The sequence below is a fragment of the Podarcis liolepis genome (assembly GCF_965112155.1).
Source record: "Podarcis liolepis genome assembly, chromosome: 12".
In the NCBI taxonomy this organism is placed as follows: Eukaryota; Metazoa; Chordata; class Lepidosauria; order Squamata; family Lacertidae; genus Podarcis; species Podarcis liolepis.
The window spans coordinates 11,119,924-11,147,851 of NC_139563.1; the positions used below are offsets into that span (position 1 = coordinate 11,119,924).

General features: G+C 42.7%; 1 protein-coding gene across 1 annotated transcript; it reads right to left on the reverse strand.

Annotated features, from left to right (window-relative positions):
• Positions 1-45: 45 nt before the first annotated feature.
• On the reverse strand, positions 46-27,928 carry RHEB (Ras homolog, mTORC1 binding). Its single transcript, XM_083467286.1, has 8 exons — positions 27,245-27,928; positions 12,045-12,116; positions 11,086-11,153; positions 8,337-8,419; positions 4,429-4,485; positions 4,272-4,319; positions 2,634-2,715; positions 46-538 (listed from the first exon to the last, which is right to left on the reverse strand). Exons 1-8 carry the CDS (start codon positions 27,294-27,296, stop codon positions 446-448), a joined length of 555 nt encoding a protein of 184 aa, XP_083323412.1. The 5' UTR covers positions 27,297-27,928; the 3' UTR covers positions 46-445.

Here is a 27,928-nt window from a genome sequence, read left to right on the forward strand (position 1 = left end):
GGCATAAAAAAAAATGTAAAGAACCTGTTAAGCAGTGGGCACACAAAGGTTTGCAGCTATTTTATTTACAAGTATACATTTAACACAAAGAAACACTGATATTCAAGCCTAGTTAATAGTAGTGTAACAATATGCATCATCTGGATGATTATTCTAACCCAACTACATTGAAAAATTAATGCCAGTAAAATTCTTGGTCATAATATTAAGAAATACAATATATAAATTGAAAATATGATTGCTTAAAATTTGAAAATGGAAGTGAAGCCTTTTTTTTTTTGCACAGGAGTCAGAGTTTAACATAATCTGAAGGAAAAGTCTCCAACTGACTTTATATTGTTCAGGTTAACAGAAGAAGAAAAAGCGTAGTTTCGCTGTGAGGGGGAACAGGCAGTTTGCTTCTTAAGGTAGAACATATTCCCAGTGTTCAGCCTTCGGTGGGCAATCACATCACCGAGCATGAAGACTTCCCTTGTGAAGATGCCCCGTCAATTTTCTCTGCCTCCAAAATTATCCTTCTGAAGACGTCAACAGCGGTCTGGAAAGAAGGCAGAGGGGCTATTAAGAGTCTGAAGCACTAGAAAGCACAGCAGCCGCTGTAACTGTTTTAGAATAGCGAACAAGGATGAGAAGAGGAAAGGTGACGACATGCTGCAGCTCAGCATTGCTAGCATGCCTGAGATGGATATGCATGTGATACGATGCAATAAAAGCAACGCAAAAAATCAGGACCGCCTAATTTCCCCACCCAACTCTGACCTGCAAGCCTTCCTTTTTCTTGTAATATGCAAGTAATGCTCAACATGTGAACTGCCTCTTTAGCCAAAATCGCTCAGAATGGGCCTTGTGTACCTTGCACAATGCGTGCGAAGATCACCGCAGGCCACCATGCCGCTGAAGTTTCAAGCCAAAGTGTGAATCAGGTGGCTTTCCAAGGTGTAACGAAGACCTCTTTGTTAGGCCTGGCATGAGACCAGTGAAATATAATAGTAATTTGGTTTCATACCTACTTGTGTTGCACAGTAAGTATTGTTACCTGCCCTGAGCACTGGGAGTGGAAAGATTAGCAGTCTCATCTCAGAAGGATACGAGGCTATTTCAGGGACCTGAGCCTGAATTCATAACCCAATAGTTATGCGAAGTGAGTTACAGAGCTGGAAGCTACGAAGGCCAGGGAAATGTTTCTGAGAAACTAGAAGGCAATGTCAACAGATGCTAAGAGGCAGGTGACTCAAATAAGCTCCAGGAGCTCCATTTTGGTTTGGAGAAATAGAGGCTTTTCAGAAGGTACTTCCATTATTCTGAGCTAGAAGGTAGCACAGAAAGGCACCCAAATATATAAGGGCTGAATAGTCAACAAGCAAACTATCACCTTTTCCAAAAATGTTGCCCTTCAGTAACTTTATTAAAAAAAAATATATAATCTCTTATCACCTAGTTGCTATTGATGTTTCATTTTTTCATGTTAAAAGCTCTTTTCCTCTTGTACTGAAACTTGTTAAGAATTTTTGCCTGCAGAAATAATAGTTGCAGGGAAAATATAGTAAAGAATGAAGTGGAGGTTTTGGTAATGAGAATGCTGCAAATCATTTGTGTGAAACAATCTCGGCATTTTTGAGTTGGCACACTTGGAGAATCCAAAGCTCGTCTTTCTATTTTTTTCTGTTCATCAAGAATCATTTGCCAACAAGGTACAATTCTGAACTGGGCTTGCTTCCAAATATGCTCCAATGGATTCAAGCAGTCCCTTAAGCATCTTAAAAGTGCAATATAACAGTTAATTGAACATTGCCTCATATAATGTCAGATATGTACTGTATCTCATGTGACATTTAAAATCTAAAATCAAATGAAAAGGGTATTTGTCAGTACAATGTTTCCCAGGCACAAATTGTCCACAATTGGTCAATTAACCTAATATATTTCCTCTGCAATTAGATTTTTTGCAGAATCCCAAATAGCTTCCTCTACCGAAGTTTCACCTCTACATGCTGTTTCTTTACTCCTGAAGGTAGACAGGAATGCAATTTTATTGAAACATTCATATACCCTCCTAGATATTCTGAAACAGTAATTCAGCTCCCATTTTTAACAAGGAATGTGCTGCTTTAACTCAAGCTCATGTCTAAAACTGCCAGTGCTCTTTTTAGCAGATCCTTTCATCTTACAAAATTAGGGAGCTCTTAATCTATGGTGGCAAAGCAAGAGTCCACCCTACCTCTGCAGCTTAAGGATAAATTGATGCAGTCATGCAACGAAGTCTATGGAAAATACATGTTTTAACAAGGTTCCCAGTTTGCATCGCCCATAACTAATCTTGTTTGTTTGTAGTTTTAAGTGGCTGCATTCATGTGACCGCATTAATCTTCTGATGACTGTAATAGTTACATGGCAGTCTTGTTGCCAGAAGATTTCATCATATGGTGGCATATCACAGTACCTGTAATCTCCAGATCAGGAACAGTCAATGAGATGCAAACGCCCAAGTGATGACTTTGCCACTATGCAAATGGTCATCAGCAAGCTGTAAAAGGCTGACTTGGGCAGCTCTTCTCCCATTTCCCTGGAAACACATTCATAATTAAGCAGCAATTCCTATTTCAACTTCAGCCCTTTAGAAGCAAATTGATTACCTGGTTTTCTTTAGCAGAAGATTCCAAGAAAGCTGCATTCCAGGATTCTGCTAAAGCTTTCCCTTCTTCATAGCTGATCACCCTGAAAAAAAGGAAAATTATTTATAGTAAGAGCCCTCTAAATGAAAGTTCCAATCACCTGATTGCTCGTCGTACTGTATTATATGTAAGATTTAGGAGAACTGGTCTAACAGATCCAGATATGATATGTTTACAATTCGGATTATCAATGTTTCATGGAGAAGGTTTCACATCAATTTTCAATTAGTGCAAGAAGCAGGCGACACCTAGTTTTGAAGAAAGGGGAGCTGAGTGTATTGTTAGAAGATACATAATGATAGCCAACGCTTAGTCAGATCACACAATAACATTAAAGCCCTGCTGATCACACAGGTTTGGAATCAACAACACAGTCACCATCTCTAACAGCAACTTCACAAGCACTATGTTGCATATTATTCTGGGTACAGCCACTTTGAAAAATAAGTTAAGGCCGTGCCCATTTACAGGCTAAGCAACGTCCCATGGGTGATCATCTAGGAAAGAGGGTATTATTTGGACCATCTCTCTTCTAAGAGTAAAATTTTAATAGTGGCAACAATATAATTATTCTGTTTATTAAGAATGTAGGAGAGCCTCCTGGATTAGGTCTAATCCTGCTCCCACAGTGGCCAACCAGGCACCCATGGGAAGCCAGCAAGCAGGATTCGAGCGCAAGAACACTCTCCCCCTCTGCTGGTTCCAGCAAGTGGTATTCAGAAGCATAGGGCCTCCAACTGTGATTGGCAGAGAACGGCCATTGTGATCACCATATCCTTCACTAATTTGTCCAGTTCCACAGCTGAGCCACAAGCTGCTTGAAGCAGTATAACATAATTCTGAGTTTCTGTGTCACCATAAATGTGTAAGTGATTTTGATGGCAAGTGATTTTTCACCAATCAGCAAAGGGGACTGGTAAAGATTACGGGAATTCTATTGTTGTAGTGCACACAGTAGTCAAATTAAAAATCAACTTTGCCCCGACAGTAGTAAGATCCACCAGAGGATCGGCGGACAAATATCCGGGCAATAGGTTACCCTCAGGCAACTTTACATGAACCTGACCTGGCCAAAATGCTACGTTTTAAAAATAATTGCAACTCTAAAACCTGAAAGCAATACTCAAGTACCAACCAAAGTAGGATGACATGAGCTCTTTGGAGGAATAGCAGGGCACAAGTGTGACAAATATAGTTCATTCTTGGCCTCCTACATAACTCCTCTGCAGATAAGTAGGTCATCAACTGACCAACATTCCAACCTTAGTTGAATTTATCAAATAAAAGCCAGGAATAGGAATTGGAATGAGGCAAGCTGTGGTATCTGAGGTGATGTATCAGAAGGAAAGGTAGTAAATTACAAGAACATTTCAAGGCATAGGACTGCTACAGCTATCTGCAGACCGTTATGCTCAGAGAAGCATATTCTTCTAGATTCTACAGAGGTTAGACCCACTGAAATGAATAAGCAATGAATCAAGGCCAGTAACGTCTATTAATTTCAACGGGCCTACTCAGAGTATGACTGGATACAATGCACCAGAACATTTTAATCTTAGCAGGGTTGCCTTAATTCATCTCAAGAGAAATATTCCATACCGTTCCATGTGCAGGTCCTTTTTATTTCCAACCAACATAATGGGGATCCTACGGGATTAAAAACAACACAAATTACTTTCAGAGCAGAAGCTGATGTCTGCAGAGTAATACGACAGCAAAATGAAACATGGAATGAAATGAGAGTGTTACTACTTACTGGACTTTTCCCACCATATCCAATAACTTGCCATGGATAACTTTAATCACTTCAAAACTGAAAAATAAAAGGATGACATCATACACGCCCTCCAACGTTGCACCCTCTGGCATTTCTATCCCGCCCACAAATAATTCTACAAAGATCAAAGCCACAAGCAAACACTGCTTCATTAAACTACTGGGGATTCTATTTGTCTGGAAAACCTAAGTGAAGCCCCGATGCCAATGGTATCTCATCACGTTTACACAATTAAAAAATGAGAAATTAAAACCTGCACCCTGGCTTATACATGGCAAGCGAGACATTACTTGAGTTGTGTATGAATTTGATTTCTTTTAAACAGTAAAAGGTGATAAAGTTGCGCATCAAACACCATAATTATTTTAAGTCCCAAACTCAGGGTTAAAGAGGCTGTTTCCAAAACATCACACGAACCTGATACTGTTATATACCAGGTCACTTCCAAAGCAGTTTATGTTCTGTGTAGGCTGGTTGCACAATCCCCAGGGAACTTGCGCTGTGCAAGCCTCACTGAAAGGAAGGGAGAATTGCACAACTGCAGTGGGAGTGCATGCAGGCGTTTCCACCACAGTGTGACCTTGACCATGAAGGACAACTGGGTCAATGAGGTCAGGACTTCATTTTGGCACAGAAAAGTAAACAGAGTTGGAGAAAGCCAGAACTGTCATTGTGACAGTTTGATCGCTCATGTAAATGGAAGACAATCCATAAAACACCAATGGCAGAATTCCAACACAGCGCAGTACAATCTAAAAACAATTTGCTGACTGAAAAGGGAGGTGCACAAGGTTCTGTATTCACCCTGCTCCTTTCACCTCCTACCAGCAGGCCAAGCTCATATCACCCTATGTTTTATGTACGGACTGCAATATTTACATACATCACCAATTCCCCAAGCCCTTGCCCGCTATCTGCATCTAACACTGGGGGGAGGAAACTCCAGCAACTTCAACCAACTACTCCACGGCTTTCTCCTTCTCTACCCAGCTGGTCTGTGTGGTGCTTCAGGCATAGCCTGAACTTGCTGGTGTTTGCTTCACATTTCAGTGTAGACTGAACCACTCACGTTCCCTTCCTACGGCTTGCACTGCAAGGTGTTTAGGATTTGCAGAGCTCACCAGTACCAACACCTGCCAAGGCTTGGCCTCGTTCACCCCCATGAAACAACTTCACACATAAGAAGGAAATAAGAGATCACGTCGGAGACATGTGAGACATTAGAGTGGAAATATATTTGCAACTCTCATGTTCCTCAAAAACAGAAGCGAAATTACTGCAGAGGTACAGCTTAAGCATACTCTCCAGTATTGACAGTTATCAGGAATTTATGAGAGAAGTAAATGCAGAAGTTGTCCCAGTGTTTATTCTTTGTGTGTGAGAATACAGTTAACTCCAGGAAAACAAGGTAGGATCCAGAGGGCTGTAAGTGGGCTTACATGAGCACACCAGGTGTTGTTTTTGTTTTTTAGGCCTCTCTACTGACTACAGCCCTCATGCCCCATTCCAGCCACTCCTGAAGTTTGTGTGTGTGTGTGTTTTGGGGGGGAAGGTTGTTCTCTGGAACAACTTTCAATATAGCACAGTGGGGCCACAGCTGGAAGTGAAGGTTAGCAAATACCCTGTACAGAATACGGATACAACACAGTGCCTTCCCAATCTACTTGAGGCTCCTGGACTGCAGTGCATGATGATGCGCTGGCAACTGGGTAATGGGCAAGTTAGGGAGCAGCTCAAGACCCAAGCGCTCTTTCCTCGTGTGTGGCTTATGGCCCTATCATGTGGGAGCAGAACACAAGTCCAATTTATCTCTGATAGCTTAAGGTGCAGAACAGCAGACCGATGAATAAAATATTCTTAAAGGGCAAGAGATCACAACAATGCTGAGACATATGACCATGCCCTTGGAGGCTCGCCATAATGGGTATGAAGTTCACAGAGGCACAAGTGACACTAAAGCAAGCTGTGGGGCTCATTTTAAGCAAAACATGTGTTTGCTCGTGCACATAGATCTCACTTCGCTTCTCCCTTAATTGAGCACGGAAGCAAACCACGGAGTGGCTGACTTCGCATTGTGTCTGTATCAGCACTTGTGGTTTGCTTTCCTCTAGACAAACCATAACTGGGAAGTCAGGCTTCACATTGTGGTTTGTTTGGAGAGAAGTACACCACAAGGACTTTGTTCAGAGGCAACTCCAAGCCAGCTGACCTGGGACTTCTTTAGCAGCTGAACTAAGGGAGGAGGTGAAGTGTTACGGTTAAAACTAACCACATGGCTTGGCATAGCATGTGGTCACCATGACCCTCCTCCTATTCATTATGGCCAGTCCCCAACAGCTGTCGTCTCCTAACAATATTTTCTTCAGTCTGCTGCTCCCAAAAGGAAGTTAGAAATCACCTACACTTATGTCTGTGCGAGAGGACAGTACCACAAGGTTTGCAGAATATTAATTTGGAAACTTAAATTAAAACATCAACATTTTTATTAAGACTGCAAACAGGCTTAACAAGAAGCCTATTTTAAAATTCTCTATTAAAAGAAAGAAAGAAAAGCAAACGAATTGCTATCCACCCTGCGGCCAAGAACACACACATATGAGAAAGTGATAATTGAGCCCATCACAGAAAGCGGAGCTCAAAGAATGGAAATTTCCAAAGCAAAAGAATGCCTCACTACTGACTTCAAAAGCCAAGGTTACACAGTCCAATAAACTCTTGCCTTCTGCTATCCTGTACAGAGTGTCCACATACACTGCCCCAATAAGGAGATCTGTCTGAGTCCTCAGAGCATACTGCAAATGGATCAAGGTTGCACTCTCATTTTTCATAGGCTACCAGGCAGCTGAAGGTTGGTAATGCCACAAAGCAACATCGTAAGTGAGCGAACTCAACGTGAAAGGCTCTATATCCCATTAGCAATCCTTTACCCACAGTAATAGGCTTTAGGTTATCAAGTACTAATGGCCTTGAAATGGTGCCAAGATTTCTCTTTCAGGAAGGCAGAAGGGCTAAAATCAAATGAGTGGAAGATTCAGCCTAGGGACAAATTCACAGACCTCACTTTTGATACCCACTCAGTTGTGTGCAAGTTCAGTTCTAAGGCTTTGCAATATTCATTTCAACAGATGAACACGAAGTTCTACTCAGGGTTCGCCCATTGAAATCTATCGACCCAAGTTAGTTTTGCCCATCAATTTCAATGGATCTGTTCCTACGATACCAGAATGCTTGACACATGCACATTAGTAGGTCAGAGTGGGTTGTAGTTTGGTTACCACAACTTTGGGTACCTATACACAGAGCATACTGGTGTGCGTTTGCAGCAAAACAATACTGGCAGGTACACTGTTGCACACTTGAGAACAAAATTAATTGTCTAAGAAAGTAAGTAAAATAAAACTGTATTATATGGCAATATAGATTTTTGAGTAATTTTTATACATATTCAACAGTCAATGTATATTTCTGAGCACAAAACCTACTGTTTATGAAAGAGCATCAGTGGAATGTGTCACTTGTTAGCTGGCTTGATGACAAAGGCAGAGGAAAGGACCACAACTGCCTGAAATACTGTTTTGTTTTTTCTTCTAGGTCTTACAATTTTGCTTCATGACGAGCAAATGGATGCTGCCCTTTTATAGAACTTCTCAATTTAGCTTGCACTTTATGGCTCCCAGAATGTCAGTGAGAGGCAATACTGTTTTGAAAGCTAATAAATAAAAACTCAGTATGTTTTTATGGCACTCGATCCATGTCCTGCAAAATATTTTTTGGTTGTGTTTGCACCACATTTTCAAGCAAAGTAGGGAGACTAAAGCAGCCACTAGTCTGAAACAACTCAAAATTAAGAAACTGCCTTGATAGCAGGAATTGGAGGCATGTCTTACCTTTTTATTGATGTGACTGAGTAAACAAGAATGTATCCATTAATGTCTATGGAGTACGTCTGAGGAAATATTGAGTATTCATCCTGTTGGAAGATAAAGCTGCACGTTAATGTTTTGCTGCCACACAAGCTCATTAGTGAGCTTGAAGAACTGAGTTTGGATTAAGCGCATTTAATCCTTGCATTGTTAAAATGCTGTGCATGAACGTACATGTACTGACTTCCTTTCACTGCTGTCTTGCATTCTAGTGAATTCTTTGCATAGCTGAAGGATTACAATTCCTCTACAAAGGTCTACAGGAGCAGTGCCACCGCTGAAAATGGAAGGCACCAAACAGGAAAGCTGACATTTCACGAGCATGATGCACTCATGCACTCACTATGCATTTACAAGAACGGCACTGAATGTGAGAACTGGTAACTTACAATTACTAAACAGTCCTATGGGAAGCTGTCCATCAACTTTGACACACTGTGTCAAGACAGACAATTTTGGCATTTAAACCTATCAGTATTGTATCTGTTGGGAAATTGGACATCTACTTAAATAACTTAGAACATGCTCAATACTGTTGCTCAATACTGTTTAAGATGCCAAATGATCTTTCGACTATGAAGTACTGCAAATAGTAGGTTATCAACAAAGCACTGATCAAATTCCATTTTAGCTTCCACAGATGTGAGCACTAGATCGATCTCTCATTGCTCCTTCAGAATTTAAGGTAACTTTGACTTGCCTGGAAGAAGGAACTTTCTTAATGACAATGCAAGCTGACAAATTCAAAACAAGGTTCTGTTTAAAGATTTTTATTTTACTAATTAAAATACAATTCTAAGTACACAGTAAACACAATTTCCCTCATCTTTCCTGTGACTTTAGGATGTTCGCAGAGGGAAAGTTTCCCATTCACTTCTCCCTCCTCGAACCACCTATGTTCCCACAAGTGCCTGCCTGGAGGGTCAGGAATTCCTCCTGCACAATGTGAGATGAGGTCCAGAGGGGCTGCTAGGGAAGAGGGGAAATGGGGATTTTCCTCCCATGAACTTGATTAAGTTAAAATGATGAAATTGATAAAATAAACAACTTATGTAGTTTTATTATTTTGATGAGTATGTTGTGGATTTGTCATTTCACGCATTTAGTGTTGGGCGCATTTCACCATTAATACATGAGCCCCCAGTGGCACAGTAGGTCAGTGCGTCTTGCTGTTAACCAGAAGGTTGGTGGTTTGGGGTGGCTGTGGGCAGGATTCCTGCATTACAGGGGGGTTGGACTAGATGACACTTGGGGCTCTTTCCAACTATACAATTCTATTATTCTATGTTCCTGCTCATCTTTACTTCATTTTATGGGGTGCCCATTGAAAATATAAATATGCTACAACTGAACTATCCCTTTGGAAGGCTGAAGCCTATGCAGGGGAAGTATTTTGCTTCGGATAGGGAAGGTAGCCTGGAAACCAAATATGCAGCCATTTGAAGCTCTGTTACCCCTTGATGTGACTTGATATGGCTTCCATGAGTTTTTCTGCGGCTTTAAAAATAGAGAAACATCTAGATGCCCTTGGTTTCCGAGGCTAGAATTGGGACGATGGTTGGGGAAGAGCCTAATTCTGCTCGAGGTCAAATACTGCCAGACTGGAAGATACCAAGAAATTATTGTACCTTCGGTTAAGCAGTGGCATTTTGCAAATGTGCTATAGCATCACATTTGAGCAAAAGGAGATGTTCTTGTTCAATTCTCAGCAGGTCCCATGCACAAAGACATATGCTACATTTTGAAAACTCACAGCAGGCTATTTATGCACAGGAATAAGCCCAATGCTCAAGGCTACAAAACAGTTTTCTCTACAGGGAAAGAGAAGTTCCTGCTTTGCATCTTTTGAGGTTTAGTAGTTTCCTTCCTCCTACTTGCCTTATGTCTAGGGCTGGCATATTTTGAAGAACAAAAAAGAGGATACATTTGCCGGCGCCTAGGGCAGGGAGGAGGGGGTACGGGAGCAGGTGAGCACTGGAGCATGCTATGGGTGGGGCATGTGCTGGAGCGACATCAGAGGGCACTGGGATGTGGCCAAATTTGTGCATGCAAAATGGGTGTGTGTGTGATACATACATACATATGCCTCTCCCTCTTTGGGACGTGCACAAGGTGGTAATGCATATAAAATAATTAATTAAAAAGCCCAGGAAAAGCAATAAAGCGAAACAGCATCTTTTTATGTAGAAGGAGAAAGAGAGGAAGCAAGACATTTTGGCAAATTTGAAAAATCTGCCAGGAGAGAAATTTTGCCCCTGAAAAGGAGGACATGTCCTGGAAAAAGAGAATGTATGGCAACCCTACTTATGTCATGAAGGATTGTGAGACATACTTTGTGCAAAAAGGATATAATCTACTGTCTTATCAGCACACTTGAGATTAAATCCAAATCAATAATCACATATTTCTCTCCTTCACTTGAATTCCCTCTATAAATGGCAAATTCATATGACAATTTTAGATTAACTGCAACTATGATCTTTCTGTGCTTTAAGCAAGAGTAACTGAGTTGGTTATGAAAATGTACTTATGATCTGCTTCTTCGAAGATTTTATACAATCTGTAACCAGACACTATAGGATGAATCATGTCTAATTTCTACTTGAAAATAATTAAAAGGGCCATAGCCTTCTCTCCTAAGTCTTTTAAGGCACCGTACCAATTTTAGGATATCAACATTGGAAATACTATCAGGGAAACAAACATCACTTACTTGGCCAGCTGTGTCAACTACTTGAAGATGATATTCCTGCCCATTTACTGTAATCAGCTTTGTGAATGCTGGACAAATGAGAAAAAGGGCAGTTCAGTGCTTCACAGAAAAAGTCTATCACTTCAGTTCAAACTGGTCATTTTACTCTTTAGTAGAATAAAAATAACCTGGGTTTCATTGGCCAAATTTGCACATCACAGTTAACTATTCTTAATGGATTAAAAAGAATGTGATCTATGGCTTACCATTATGTCTGAACCAGAGGCTGTGGTTGGTTTCACCCAAAGACAAATCATGATTTGCAAGTCAAAAACAAACCTTGACTTATAGATCATGGTTTGAGTGAAATACACCATGACCTCCAGGCTTAGATTAAGGCTGTGAAACTTATTTCATACACGTATATTCAGTGCTTTTTTTCCTAGAAAAATAGGTGGTGTTACTCACCATGAAGTTGTTACAGTGAGTGTCGGAACTTTTTAACAAACAACAACAACAACAACAACAACAACAACAACAACAACAAGGTGCTAGTACTGCGTACCCTTGAGTACATCCTGAAAAAAGCACTGCATATATTTCTGAAGAGTTGAACTAGAAAGACTAGCCCTTATATTAACTTTAGATCCAGCATAATTTCAAGCTCATAGGTCTCATTTCCCAAAAGGCTACAGAGAAGTGTTGCTTCTATTCCTTCTCTGCATATGTGATTTCTAAACACAAGCCATAGTATGTGCACAAATTTAAAAAGACCGGCTGGTTTACACCCTAGCTTCTCTATAGAAAACTGCACTTTATGAAGTTCTGCCTCTGTTAAACATCCAACTTCAGATTAAATGATAAATCAATGAAGCATAAAGTGCTTCAAGCTCTTTGGAGGAAAAGTGCTTGTGTGGGCGAAATGGATTAAGGCAAATCAACTCCCCTTGAATGTTCAGAGAAATAGTTCAGTTACTTACTGTTCTCTATGGTAGGATCATATGAATCAACGAACTGGCCTTCCACGAACTGAATCGTCAACGATGATTTCCCTGTGAAGAAAACAAGGCAAAAGCTAACAGTGCTGCAAATGCGGTTAATGGCATTCTGTCACCAAACACAGAAGTTTTGCATTTTTGTTTTGTTTTAAAGATCTGTTTAGGTGATCCTGACTACACTGCGTGAGAGACAGACAGTGTCTGTCTGACTCCCTCCTCCTATGCCATATCTGTGTTTAAATTGGATTGAAAATTGATTGATGATTTTTTCTCCCTTTGAACTGTAGCGCATCATGCCATATCACAAACTGTTCTTTACATTTTCCTCTGCTAGGATCTACACATTATGGCTTGGCTTCTTAGTCACACCCATTATTTGCAGCTACTTCCATTACCCTAAGACTCAAGGAAGTTAGCATCTTTTACACACCCTAGAGAGGTTACTGCCATCCCATTTGGTCATGCTGTCACTTCTGCTGTAAAGCAGCAAAAATATCAATAGGCATTAGAATAGCCCTGCCTCACATATATCCAATGCAGGTTTTCACAAGTGCTATGGGAAATATGTATAGAGGTGAAAATACAACCACGGCCTATTAAATACTGAAGCATTGCTCCAAGCTTCTTTCAAACTTTCAACACTGAGTTCTAAAGATGTCAATCTGTCTAAAAAGGAAGGTGTTTCATATGGTGAACATATGCCTGTGCCAGGCAGCCATCTTATTTCCACGTACCACTTATTACCATTAGAATAACTTAAAATAGATACTCTCATTGTTCCACGTGAAACTAGAATGATTTGCACGTAAGGTGATCATACATTCCCCCCTTAACTGTGACAAAAGTCAATGTTCCAATCCTCTTGTCTCTTTAGGAATGTTATGTTTGCATAAAAACACACACACACAAAACACAAAAAACCCCACCACCCTGACATCTTCCACGAGGGCAAAGCCTGTGACATACACAGGTATTGCAAACAAGGATGTTTTCAACCCACACCCATCCCGAACCTTCCCAGTAGACACTTTCCCTCCCTGCATTCCCATGAATGGAAAGCACTATTATTATATTTATTAGTCACGTTCCTCACAAAAGTGACCCAAAACAAACCAATTGTAACAAGGGGGCAACAAATATGTGGAACATTTCAAACTAAGGACCAAAAGCCTGGATAAAAATGAAAGGCTTTGCCTAACACCTTAAAAAAAAAAAGGAAAGATGTTACCAGACATGCCTCCAAGTGGAGATCCTTCCACCAGCCACCAATGAAAAGGCCTGTTCTAGTGTTGTCGCTCTCCAGACCTCCCATGGAGGGGCACACAGAGAAGGGTTGCACATATACCCATCTGGGAGGGAATCAGCCTCTGTGCCAGGACACCCACCTCTGTGCCCCTCCTGGCACACAACATACTTAATAGGCTGATCTGGGCATGTCTGTCTCCATTGCTTGAGGGAACTCTCTTGACTGTTTACTTTGACTTCAACAGATCCTGTGAATCTGCCTGCATGGAACAAAGAGGATGCTAATGTTTTTTATAAGTCATTGAACTAATCTATTTATTTATTTAATGCATTTTTATCCCACTCTTCGGCTGAAAAAAGGCTTCCAGAGTGGCTTACAAATGTCAATGATGAGCCAGTCTCTGCCCTCAGGCTTACAACCTCCTAGAAGATGCAAAAGAAAAGGAAAGGGGATTAGGAGGGGTGGAGAGACGGCATTAGAGGAAGGATTAGTTGGGAAATTACTATTTTCCTTTTATGCAGTTTCTGATATATCTTACTCTATTGTATTGCAATGTTTAATAAATATATTGAATTAGAAGTCTGGAGTTGATTAAAGAGCTTTACCCGTACACAGCCTCCTTCACGAGCTGACGGCTGTGCCCAATGCTACATGGATCCTGGAACAGAACTAATTCAGGCCTGCTTCTTCCCGTTAAAGATACTGTTAAGTCTGAATTCCCACGTATTCAGATGAAGGTCACGCCACACCGAAAGTAGGGGTAGGAAATCTCTGCCCCACAGCACAAAGTTGACCCACCAGGTCGCCCTATTTGGCTCACGAGGCCATTTCCCCCAAACTATGCCCGCCTGCCCCACATCCAGTACCACAAGTAAAAAAACCCTGACAAAAGCAGGACTGAATGCACTTGGTTCCCATCTCTCTCTATCACTATGGGTTAAAGATCTGGGCCCAATTGGCCATAAAGATTCCCCACATCATCCCAAAGGCTTTACTTTATGCTGTGCCCCACACTGTTAATTATGGATTTTAAGATACTGCAACGTGAAGCACTGGGGAGCCAGTGCTAGGCAAAATGTTAAGAAGCCTGCCATCCTTCAGGTCCTTGGGGAAACTTTCTTTTTGAGATATAGCTGTGCCTTTTTCTGCACTGCAGTGACCCCTGTCTACATGAAATAGTTGCTAACACCTGTCTGACGTGTTTGCCAACGGCAGGCAACATAATCCTAAAGCAAAGATCACAAGGCATGGTGGATACTTTGGGGCCCAGGCTTGTATTTTTTTAAACTACACACCACATTGTAGTTGCATTTTGTAAGCTAGTAAACAGGTCATCTGAATTAAAAATGAAACCAACGACTTCTCACATGGCAGGAAGAACCAGATGCACAAATATAGGGTGGGGGACACCTGGCTTACTTAGCAGTACATGTGAAAAGGATCTAGGGGTCTTGGTGGATCACAAGCTTAACCTGAATCAACAGTGTGATGCAGAAGCAAAAAAGATAACACTAGTCTAGGCTATATCAGCAGAAGTATAGTGTCCAGAGATCAAGGGAAGTAACAGTACCACTCTATTCTGCCTTGGTCAGACCACACCTGGAATACTATGTCCAATTCTAGGCACCACAATTTAAGAAGGATGTTGACAAGCGGGAATTTGTGCAGAGAGGGCAAACAAGTTGATTAAGGGTCTGGAAACTAAGCCTTACAAGGAGCGCTTGAAGGAGCTGGGTATGTTTAGCCTGGAAAAGAGGAGACTGAGGGGAGATATGATAGCCATCTTCAAGTATCTTAAGGGCTGTCACATGGAAGAGGGAACATGCTTGCTTTCCTACCAGTCTGGTAATTCTAGATATGTGTTTTGGTTGCAAAAGAAGGCCTATAGCTCAGTGGGGTTAAACACCTGCCTTACATGCAGAAGGTCCCAGGTTCAATCCCTGGCATCTCCTGGCACGCCTGGGAAAGACCCCTGAAATCCTGTACAGCCGTGGACAAAACAGAAAACACTGAGCTATAAAGACCTGACTCAGTATAAGGGAGATTCCTATGTCCTGACTATTACTTCAAGGTGTCTACAGAAAACCTTGTACTGTAAACTGATTTCACGTTTCAGCTGGGCAGAAATTTTCCATTTGATGGGCACGGCAAAATTCCCGCTGGTGTAATTATAAAATGTTTTCAAATGTTGCTTTCGCCCATTTGAACTGAATCCAATTTTTCATTCACAGGCGTTGTAGTAAGGGAACATTTGAAAGCAAACCAGCAGAAATCCAGATAGCACAAGGCCGGGGGCGGCATTCTATGGATGATATAGGGACAGCAAAAATCCAAGACCAAAACATTCTGCCAATCACATTGGTAAAAAGTGTGAAGCCCTTTTAAAAAACCCCACTAGAGCAGAGATGGGAATAATGAATTATAATATGTGACAACACAAGTTCAATTACCTATTCAGCAGCAAGCAGACTAAATTAACATGAAAAAATGTTCATCATTTAAGAAGTTGCCAGTTATGCAACGTTCAAGCTTCCGGGCTCCTTGCCAACCAAGTGTGGGCAGGCAAGCAGCATGCTTGGCTACAGTTCAGGGCTGGCCAAATGGCACTGGAATATATTGCAAAATTGCAGTCAGACAGGATAAAGCACAATAGCTCCTGACTACTTTCAAGTTTGAGTGGGAAGAGGGAAAGAACACTGTTATGTGCAAGTCTAAAATGTCTGCCCGTACCAAGACTGTTGGCGTGGCTTGTCTTCTTCATGTTAGGCGGCCATCTGTGAATCAAAACCGCAACAACTCTCAAAGTTGCTTTAAATCCAGATTCAGCAACCAGTGTTCGAAACTCCCGCTGTTCTAGGTGCATTTTGTGAAAGGGAATTTCATTAGTGTGAGCAGTTTCTGAGCTCTGGGTGCAGTACTGTGCTTAAGATTTCAGATTAAAACTGCAGAGTGGAAGGAAAGGAGGACATTTTTCTGCCTCCCCACTTCCAGCTACTCTCTGAAAACTGGAGAAGAGACCCTCTTAAGAATATTAGAGGGGTGGGCAGGGGAAGGGCTAGACCATGTGAAAAATGAACATAATATTTTAGCTGCAGTTCATTCATTTTAAGCTCTGTATTGTTATAAAAAAGTGTGCCTAGACATTCCGTTTTTGCGCCCATAACCTAGGTTTAAGGCGCCATTTAGCTCCTAGCTTTCATATCTCAGCTTCTAACACTGTCAGTGACTCACCCTTTATAGCATTTAGGGGAGTCCAGGAGGGTTAAAGTAACTGGCCAAGTTATTTTCAACACTGTTTCGTTGTTGTTCAAGAATCCACCGACAGCAGACAAATCAATATGGCTAGCTTCACCCAACAATCCTGCTCCTCCCCCAGCAAACAAATCTCACTGCAGCCAACTAAAACCACCAAACATGCCCCGTCCCTCTTCAAGCTCTCTGTCAAGGAAATATAACAAGTGAATAGAAAGAGAACCTTCCCAAGTGATGCTGACACAAAACCCCACACATACACTAATAATAATAATAATAATAATAATAATAATAATAATAATTTATTATTTATACCCTGCCCATCTGGCTGGGCCTCCCCAGCCACTCTGGGCAGCTTCCATAAAACCCAAAATACAGTAAAATCACACGTTAAAAACTTCCCTGAACAGGGCTGCCTTAAGATGTCTTCTGAATGCCAGGTAGTTGTTTATCGCTTTGACATCTGCTGGAAGGGCGTTCCACAGGGCGGGCGCCACTACCGAGAAGGCCCTCTGCCTGGTTCCCTGTAGCTTTGCTTCTCGCAATGAGGGAACCGCCAGAAGGCCCTCGGCGCTGGACCTCAGCGTCCGGGCAGAATGATGGGGGTGGAGACACTCCTTCAGGTATACTGGACCGAGGCCGTTTAGGGCTTTAAAGGTCAGCACCAACACTTTGAATTGTGCTCGGAAACGTACTGGGAGCCAATGTAGGTCTTTCAAGACCGGTGTTATATGGTCTCGGCGGCCGCCCCCAGTCACCAGTCTAGCTGCCGCATTCTGGATTACTTGTAGTTTCCGAGTCACCTTCAAAGGTAGCCCCACGTAGAGTGCATTGCAGTAGTCCAAGCGGGAGATAACCAGAGCATGCACCACTCTGGCGAGACAGTCCGCAGGCAGATAGGGTCTCAGCCTACGTACCAGATGGAGCTGGTAAACAGCTGCCCTGGACACAGATTTGACCTGTGCCTCCATGGACAGCTGTGAGTCCAAAATGACTCCCAGGCTGCGCACCTGATCCTTCAGGGGCACAGTTACCCCATTCAGGACCAGGGAATCCTCCACACCTGCCCGCCTCCTGTCCCCCCAAAACAGTACTTCTGTCTTGTCAGGATTCAACCTCAATCTGTTAGCCGCCATCCATTCCCCTCTCTGCCCCCCATTCCCCTCTCTGCCCCCTTTTCTTCCCCAACCTTATACTGTATACAACACTAATGTCTCCCAACAAGCGTAATCAATCTGTAGAAAACACAACCTGAAAAAGAGACAATGCACATGCTTTTGTAAACCATGAAAATCTTTAATATTTTTTTTTAAAAAACAACCACATCAAAAACTGTTCTTATTAAAAACTGGTGGAAAGAAGGAAGCAACCGAGTCCATATTTAATCTTTTGGAGTTGTAAGCAGAAGTACTTACACCCCTTCCTATAAAACATGTATTCAAGTCTCTATTCTGATTCAGCTGCTGGTGGACTTGAAAAGAGTTTTGAAGTTACAAAAACTAAGGCTTCAAGGTAGGATTCAACAGAAAGCATCAACAGAGTATGCTTAGATCATTTTCAGAGGTATGGATAGCATATGCACTATGTATAAACAACATAATTCTAAAAGGAAAATTTTTGGATAGACTCAATAATGCCTCGATTTGAAGTGTTTTTCTGTATATTGTGGCTGTGGCAGACAAGGAGGGGGAGAGAGAGAAGGTGCCCTGTGGGTGTTCTTCTTCTTTACACTTCCCTGAGGGCCAAATTTAACATGGCTCTGCTTTCTCCTCAAGACCATCCTTCCCACTTGCAGCAAGCAGCATAGCCATGAGGGAGGAAATTCTGGCACTGTCCTCCTTCTGCACTCTCTCGCATTCCCATGCACTGATAGAAGTTCCAGATGGGATATTTCTAAACTTCAGTGGTTTGTTTTGAAATCTACTTCAAAGTGCTAACTATTCTGATGTTGTGCTTAGTGGTCTATAATTGTCTAGGTTCTCAGTGAACTGCCTTTTCCCATTATCTCCCTTCTCCATAAATAACTCTTGGATTAATAAGTATACAGAACTGAATTTCATAAATTAATCTTAAGCGCCTTTAAAATGCTAACATTCTGTAGCATCCATTTTCTTGTTAATGAAGCTTAAACTATTATTATTATTAATAATAATAAATTTGCAGAAGCCAAAAAGAGCACAGAGCTATCCCAACTGCGCCAAACAATTTCTTATAACCCCCCCCCCAACTTCTCTATTCTGGTTTCCAAAATAACTGCTCTTCAGTTTGAAGAGCCACCAAACTGGACAACATAACAAGATTATCCATATCTCCATCAAGATTTATACCCTAAGACAGTTTTGCTTCCAGCAAACCTCCTTCTGTCAGTTAAAATCCACTACAAGATTAAGAAGGAAGTACGCTGGTCTTCTATCATCAGTCTGCCAACATGAGCTATATTTTTCATGTTCCTTGCATGCAACTCAAAGGGAAGTGGCAGTACAGTAAAATGGGCAAAGAGAGGAATGTCTAGAATACTGGCCACAAATTAGAATTCAGAATGTCCTTTTTTATAAGACGTTTCTAGTCCTCATAGTCTTAGAGAACAATTTACTAAGGTGCAGGCAGGGTTTACTGAACATCCACTGGCAGAGTTCAATGGGGTCTTCTGGTCTGGGAAAAGTGCTGGGAAATGTCCTATAGAGCAGCGAAGCCTGTGCAAGTGTAAACCCGAAATAATGATTGCTTGTAATCCTTAACTGGAATGATGAATGCTTCTTATAACTTCATCTGCATATTATACTACAGCATTGACACTTATAAGCAAATTTCAGAAAGGCTTGATTCTAACATTTTAACAATTTGGAACTACTCTCTGATGACTAGTGGCATAGAAGACCTAATGTCCCAAATTCACGTGACAATAATTTGATGGGCTATCATACCAAGTAAATTAGGACCAGTGGGTCACCAAACCAAAAAAACTGGGAATCACAAGTAGAGTTTACAAGATTTTCCCAGCACGCCTAGCTGCCAACTTTTCTCATTTCCCATCTCCATGCTGCTCCGACTTCTAATTTCAAACATTCTTCTATTGTTGACAGTTAGTGACCTGAATTTTAGATACCCATGATTTTTTGCCTAGGTTTAAAGAGGCAACTGGTGGTGGTGGTGGGATCAATTTGCTGTCCCTACATAGTCCCCCCCACCCCACCTTTTGGTACATGCTTCCAAATGCAGACCATGTGCTGGAACAAAAGTTAACTGATCTTAGATTCATAGAAATGTAGAGATGGAAGTCGGCCTCCTGCAATGCAGGAATATGCTGCTGCCCCATATGGTGATCGATCCTGCAACCTTGGCATTATCAGCATCTCACTCTAACCAAATGAGCTATCCAGGCTACATTATCTAAATAATATTTAAATGTGTGTACTCAAAATCAGGTAATGATTTGGAGTCACTCTCATGAAAGGCTACCATCCTCTTCCCTGCCTCCTGAATCTGCAAGGGATTCTTTTTTGTTTTTAATACAGTTGTTTTCTGCAAGATCTCTTCTGTGAAAAACAGCTGATTTGGTTCTAAAAAGGGGGAACATACCCTATCAGCTGATGGAAGCAAAATGGAAATAGGGGGTGTGGTGACAGAAATGTCACCAGAACCACCCACAAAATGCACTTCAGTGTATTCACAGCAGAGTAACAAGTATACTCCGTTTAATTCCCCTTTTCGGATTTTTCCCAAATCTGCGTTTATTGTTGAAAAACTGCAGGCAGCCAATTGGATAGGGGGAAATGTCATGTTGAGAGCACATACACACAAAAAGGCACATGCTGCTTCAAATTCACATTAGGTTCACATATGGATGAACCTGTAAACACAACAGTTCACTTTCCCAGCAAAGAAAACTGCAAACAAACTCTAGAGGCTGCACTGAAAGATAGCTGGAAATCTGAAGTGGGAAGTTGCAGAGTTGGAAGTAAGCAATATGGTAGACCAGGGTGGTTCAACCTGTGGCCTGGATATGGCCCATGATGGCTTTTTTGGCAGCCCTTGGCAACATTAAAGAAAAAATAACATAAAAGCCTTTTTGTGTCATCTGTTATTAACATAAGCACATACATGTGTGTTAAAATGTGTTTACCAATTAAATATATTTAATTAAAAACACAATTAATAGATCTATCTTATTTGTGCTATTAAATAGTAATAAATCTATTGCAAACACTTTAATTTACAATGTGGAAATTTAATCAAGTGTGTTGCCCATGGATTCTGTGTTGAAGTACTCTTGTGGCCTCCTTGGTATGAGAAATTGGACTGCCCTGTGAAAGACCATAGTACAACCCCCAAGTTACATTAGAGACAATCTGAAGACTGCCCCTGATAGCCCACACACTTCTTCTATGGCAGAGGCAGGGAACCCATGGCCTTCCGTATATTGATTGACTCCAGCTCTTCATTAAAAGTAATGGATGGCTAGTAAGAAAGCCAATCATTTGTGATCCCAGAGGGCATCTCAAAGTAGGCCTAGCACACCTCCAAGATAGCTTTCTCTCCCATCCACAGCCTTTAAGATCAATGCGTCAAACGGCACAATATCATCTGAGCACCATATTATAATGAAAAGGTTATGTAAATGTTCAGTACCTGCCCCCAAACTGTGAGACACCCTCATCCTTGAGATCAACAGTCTCAGACTGAATACTGAGATGTGCTGATCCTGCATTTGACACACAAAGTTAGGTGGGCAGATGTGTATGTGTCTAATTTCAATATAATTCAATTATCTATCTCAGACATTCTATTTTTAGTGTGGCCTCCCACCTGCACCACCTTAAACACTTAATCCAAGCCATCTGAGGCACGGGTGAGGACAGAAACTGAAGTAAATGAGGGGCGGGGGAACCCTCTCACCATATTCCTGTAGGACCAGCAGGGTCTAGAACAATTAGGCATGCTTTCCTTTGGCAGGAGTTATCAGTGCAAACACATCAATAGCCCTGCTTAATGCGGTCCCCAAAGCAAGAGCAAGCACTGAAAACAGGCTCTGAACTGGGAGCCTCTTTGCTCATTTTGAATACTAACAGAATTTTAAGTTCGAAGTTGCATCACTTGATTTATAATCTAAATAACAGCTGTGTTTTACCTCACAAGGGAAATGCAGCATACAGCATTTCAGGCAAGGTACTATATATTCATCAGCTAAGGCCAAGCATTCACATACATGCAGTTATATTATGAAAAAGATGAATTTTATTATGCAAAGAAGCTGAAGATATTTGACTTCCAATGTTTAAGGTAGCTCTGAAAAAGAAATCAATTTTGTCAGGATTTACTGCAAAGGTATGCCAAGTAAGTTATTGCAAATCAGCCTTAGAAAGTGCACATTATTCAAATACACAAAACTGGAAGGTCAGAGCTAAGTTCCATTTGACGGTGTCAAATAGCTTCATAGTACGAGCCAAAAATATTTGAGGCTTCCACAGCACAGAGACCTAAGATTCAATTACATCAGTGTCTATATTTGTAGACTATGCATTGCATTTAGGAAACTGATATTTATATAAATACAGGAAGTGTTAAAAGGAGTTGGTGACTGAACAAGGTATCCTATGTAAATATGTTAGCAGCTTGACTGTTTTAAGTATTGTTGAGAGATGAGAAAAAAAGCTCAGAAATGCAAACCAGGCAACTCAGGAGTTAATTCTAGCACAGTGTCCTTAAATAACCCTTCCAGTGGCTTGATATTACAGTCAAACATGCTGCCTCTAGAGTTTACTGCTACCATTAACAAGTGCATTGCAGTAAGATTTGCCACTAGACAGGCAGGAATAAAATGAAGCTTTTAATTAAAGCTGACTACTACTCAGGAGCAGCTATCCTGCTTAAGAACAAGATCTGGATTCAGCAAATAGTGAAGACCATGACCAAAGAATTGTGTAAAACTGCATTTCAGCAGCTGTTTCAATGATGTGATTAAATATTTGGCAACTTTTAATTGCAGATTGTCCTTGTGTGTTATGATCATTCCCCCATCCATGTTTGAAAATGTGTCCAATATTTAAGAACCCATAACTAAAATAACTAAGAAAAGAAACTCACACTAAAGGCATAGAATGCAACACTACACTAGCATAAACCAGTCCTTTTTTAAAAAAATAATAATACCCTAGCACTAATACCTTAAGGTACAGGTGGTGACCATTTCGCATGGGGGTTGTGTTCTTGGCCCCCGTGTGTGTTGGTGGAGCATGTATAAGTACGTTCTGCCCTCTTCCGGGTCCAAAAGGACTCACATGATGGTGATCACATGTCAACTGAATACATCTAAAATGGTTGCTGCTTGTATATCAGTGTTTATAAGGCTAAGACAGGGGTAGGCAACCTAAGGCCCGTGGGCCGGATGCCGCCCAATCGCCTTCTCAATCCAGCCCACAGATGGTCTAGGAATCAGCGTGTTTTTACATGAGTAGAATGTGTGCTTTTATTTAAAATGCATCTCTGGGTTATTTGTGGGGCTTAGGAATTGGTTCATTCTCCCCCCAATATAGTCCAGCCCACCACATGGTCTGAGGGACGGTGGACCGGCCCACGGCTGAAAAAGGTTGCTGACCCCTGGGCTAAGATATGGATCCTCCATAGAGCCCTTCTGCACCTGCCTCTCCCCAGATGAAACTTTGAATGCTAGAAGAGCCCCAGCTCATCTTTCCCGCTTTTATAGAAGGAACTTCCTGTCTGAAATGCTGTAAACCCACTGTCAGTCAGTGTACTGAGCTGGATGGCCAATGGTCAGACTCTGTCCTGTGTACTTCACTGTATGTGTGCAAAGGTTTCAACAGGAGTAGGCCTCCTTCAGAGAGTTCTGTGGGCCATTTTCAGATCAGTAAGCAAACAAATATTGTAGGATAGCTATTTTCAGGCAATCCAAATGATTTAATGAATTAGAAAGTCTACCTTTACTTTCCTAATCTACTTTGTTCACCAGGTACTTTCTTTGCCTTATACCCTTGCTAGCTTGAGCCTTATACAAACAGGCTACCTTACACCTGAATTATCTTTGCCATACCAGCCTGTAAAGTCCACACATGTAGGGCAAATTCTTGCATTCAATTACAGACTGATGCTGATTGTTTCCTTGGTCACATTGTATGAACAAGCTACATTTTTGTTCTTCTATTCAGGCCTCTCTATAATCTTTGTGCCAGGGAAAGAAATGGAATTACAACAACTGGAACTTGATCCAGGCATGAAGAAAGCCTTGAGGTATGCCTTTTTCACACTGAGAAAGCATCTGAAGAGTTCTGAAACCAAAGTCACTGTAAATTTTACAGCACCGGAAAAGCATGTCAATGTTACATCTGCTTTGTTCTATTGCATTGCCTTGATTTCCTCTTCATTCCCAATAAAGGTGGAGAGGGGAGGGAAAAGAAATTGCTATGTTAACAATTCTTTGACACTAGCTTGACAACCATTCTTCCCCAAAGTATATGAAGAAAGATACAGGATGAGAACTTTATAAGGTTGTACTGTACTTGGAAACTATTTTAACAAGGAGTTAAGGTTCTGGATTGAACATATCATTTTAAAGATCCCACTTCAAAACAAGGGTCTGATTTTAGCTAAACCACCTGTACTTTCTGCCAGAGCTGATAGTTTGTTTCTTCACTGAACCTAGTAAAAATGCCTCAAAGGTACATGGTTTCCTCCTCCTCATTTAATCCCCACAACACCACTGAGGTAGGTTAGGAAGATAGTGACTGGACCAAGCTTACCCAGTGAGCTTCATGATGGAGTGGGGATCTGAACCTTGGTTCTACTTCAACACTCTAACCCAGGGATTGTCAACCTGGTCCCTACAGCCCACTAATGCCTGTTTCAGGATTCTAGGTGGGCGGTAGGGGGTTCTACGGCACAAGCTGAATCCTCCTTCCATTGAGCACTGGTGGGCGGTAAGGCAATTTTACCATCAAGAAAGATGCATTAGTGGGCGGTAGGTATAAAAAGGTTGACTCCCCCTGCTCTAACCACTACATCATTCAAGCTCTCCTACAACAAAAAAAGGCCCTATAAACCAAAGTATGTTTCAGCATCACATTTCCAAGCATTATGGCAGTCATTACGAGAAAGGAAGCTGGAATATAAGAACCTGCCTATTTAAACATTTCTCTTATCTACATTATACAATAAAACTTAAATAAAGATTAAACACCCAGAAAGTGTACTGTGAAAGTGAACATGAACAGCTCCTCAACTTTGGACTCCTCCCATCTTGTGGTGGAAATAACTTATTTTGCACACTATGACTTAACACTCAGCTGGTTTACACTGTGGATGCTGCTACCCAGTTTGTTTATATAGCTGGACTTTGAAGCCCTTGCTTCACCCACCTTGCTCTCTAACATTACTTTTGTTTACAACAGAACAAAATATCTAAAGAATGCCATCATTTCAGCATTTAAAGGTCCATGGACCTTTAGGGGCAAAAGCAGAGAGCACAGTGTTAAAAAAGGGTTAGATTCCAGCTTTAAATGACCTATGATAGTGCTGTTATATTGGTGAGCAGTAAGTGGATGGAAAGAGGGGCATCCCAAAGCACTTGCTACATGTTTCAAGCAAGCAGCTGGGTAGCAAACTGCACATCTGACTTACTCATGTAACAGAAGACCTTTACTAAACACTCAAGGGTTTTTTTGTGTATGACAAGGTGGCAAACCCAGGTTTGCTGCCAAATGTGCACTCAATGGGAAGCTGTTGCCAATCACAGCTTCCAGACAAATGTTATTTGTACAATGATACACATGTGAAAACACCTGTGTTCAAGTGCCCATGTAATTAACACTTTGTTTTGTAGGTGTGCACCATAAAAGATGTGATGAGGCCCCAATGCAGCTTCGTCAGCTGTAGAAGTGGTCACATGCTCTTTGCCCTCAAATGTATTTTGAAAGTGACCCCATTTACCTGACAAAGACCAGGTGTCCATTGAGCTTTCTAATAGAATCAAATACATACTATTTAATATACTCTAGCACTTGCTGTACAGTAGCCAATAAAAAACACACACATACAGTCACACCCTTTACTATGTGTTTACCTGTCTCATCATCACACCTGGAGGAAACAGTCAGAAACCAGACAAGCTGCTAAATGTTTGAGCAAGCACAATAAAAGAAGTTTGCCTAATCCCTGAAGTTGATTTGGGCCTCCTTAAGGAGGCAACTGTTAGGAAAGGGAGGAGGCTTCTTTCAGAGACATTCCCCTGCACCTCCACTACATGTCCTAAGTAAATTATAATTTCATTTTCAATTACTCCACAATAATTACGGTACTTTCTAATATTACATTTGAAAAACCTAGCCAATGATTTCGGGAGACTTATTTGGCAAATCCTGAGACCCCCTAATCTAAACTACTTTAAGCAAAAAAGTAAAATGATTTACAAAGAGCGAACTGAAGTTAATGTCTTTTATATGTAGAAATTGCACCTGTGATTAGTTTCAAACCACTACCAGCTTTCTGGGGAATTCTGCTTGAATGAGTTTTACTCCCTATGAAAGTCCTTTGGTGCAGAAGCTAAGCAGGTCTATAAAGTATGTCCAAGAGACGAGACAAAGACATAGTTATCTTCCTCACGGGATCAGACCAAGAAAATTGGTGAATGGTTTTAGTAATGCATCACTTCTCTTCCTGTACAGTATCCAACACACTGTTAACATGCAATAAATCCACAATAACTGACCCACATAGCAATGTAGTTTGAGGAAACAAAACTCAAATTGGTTAACTTGCACTAACGCTTTAGCCACACTGTCATCTTCAGACCAGGATAATTTGCAGAACCGAATGTGCAAATTATTTCCACCAACTCATTTCAACCAACTCATACCGGTTTCCAACTTTGGGGAGGGATGGAGGGAAAAAACACAAGAGCCCAATTTTCTTAACGCGGTGGGTCACCGGAAGCGAATGCTCTCAAAGACCAAATGTGTGGAGCGGCAAGAAGAGACTGTCACTCACTGTTAGCGGCTGCTACAAAATCATTATTGCGAAAGCGCGATCTTGGGTATGCGGTGCCAGGCGCAGTGGATGGGAGTGGACATCTGGGAGCTGCCCCGGAAACCACCATTACCCGTAACCACGCTTTGCACGAGGAAGGGGGGTGGGTTGGTAAAGCGATTTCACGTCAGCCTGGAGCGGGAACGGTGTTCCCCGCGAGCCAGACCGCGGAAGATTAACAAGTCGCCTCTGCAGACGCGGGAAATGCAAAACGGCCGCTCGGAGCCTCTCCGGAGAAAACGGCCCCGGGAGTTGTGAGGCATCTGCCCCGGGTGCACTGCGTGGCTCGGCATCCTGGCGAGGCTAAGTTACGGGAAAATGCACACAAACACGCGCGCGAGGCCACCGCCACACGCTTCCCATCCCCGCCAGCACCGAAAGCAGGCAGGGCAGCAGCCCGCCCGGAAAACGGCTGACAGGCCCAAGGCGGGTCGTCGTCGTCGTCGTCCTCCTCACCTGCGACCGGCTTCGAAGGCGGGCTGCCCCCTTTCGGCCACCGCCAAGCCGCGAGGCGGGAGCGGCGCGCACGTCCGCCTGCGGAGCCTCAACTTGGGCCGAGGGCGGAAGGCGGAGGCCGGGCGCCCCAGTCTGGGGGAGCCCCTCGGGGCCCGCTCCCCGCACCCTCCACCCGCCTCACGGAGTGACTCACCGACGCTCCTGTAGCCCAGGATGGCGATCTTACGGGACTTGGACGGCGGCATCTTTTCCCCGCCGGGCCCCGAACCACATCAAGGGCTCCGGCCACGGGCGGGCGGGACGAGAGGGAGAACGGGAGGCGCTGCTCCTGACGAGGAGGCGGAGGCGGGCGGCCGAGGCCTTAGGTGGGGCCGGCTGGGGACAGGTAGAGGCGGCAGGGGGCGGCAGCGCGCGGCATGCAAGGCGGCGGAGGGAGGGGTGAGGGGAAGAGACGGACCGCGCGGGACTCGCTGACTAACTGAGAGGCACGGCGATGCGACGGCGCCCGCTTCACTCACGTGACAACCGCCGTCCTCGGCCGTCTCCTCCTCCGCTTCCTCCCCCTTCACCCCCCCACCGCTCGCGCGTGCGCGCATCTTCGCCTCAGCAGTCGCTCGCCCACGTACGGCCGCCGTCGTGCGCGCTTGCGTCACGGGCGAGGGAGAGGTTCACCGTTGGACTGGCAGGCGGGCAAACGGCCGAGCCGAGCTCGCGCTGGAAATTTCGCTGCGTCATCCTTCCCTCCAGGGGGTTGCCCCGCCTGCTTGTTTGGCTCTGGCTCTGGCTCTGGCTCTCCCGACCCCGCCCACTCCTTTTCACCTCCTCAGGAGGGGCAGGCGTTGGTTGGATATATCGGCTATTTTTTGTTGGTTGGCGG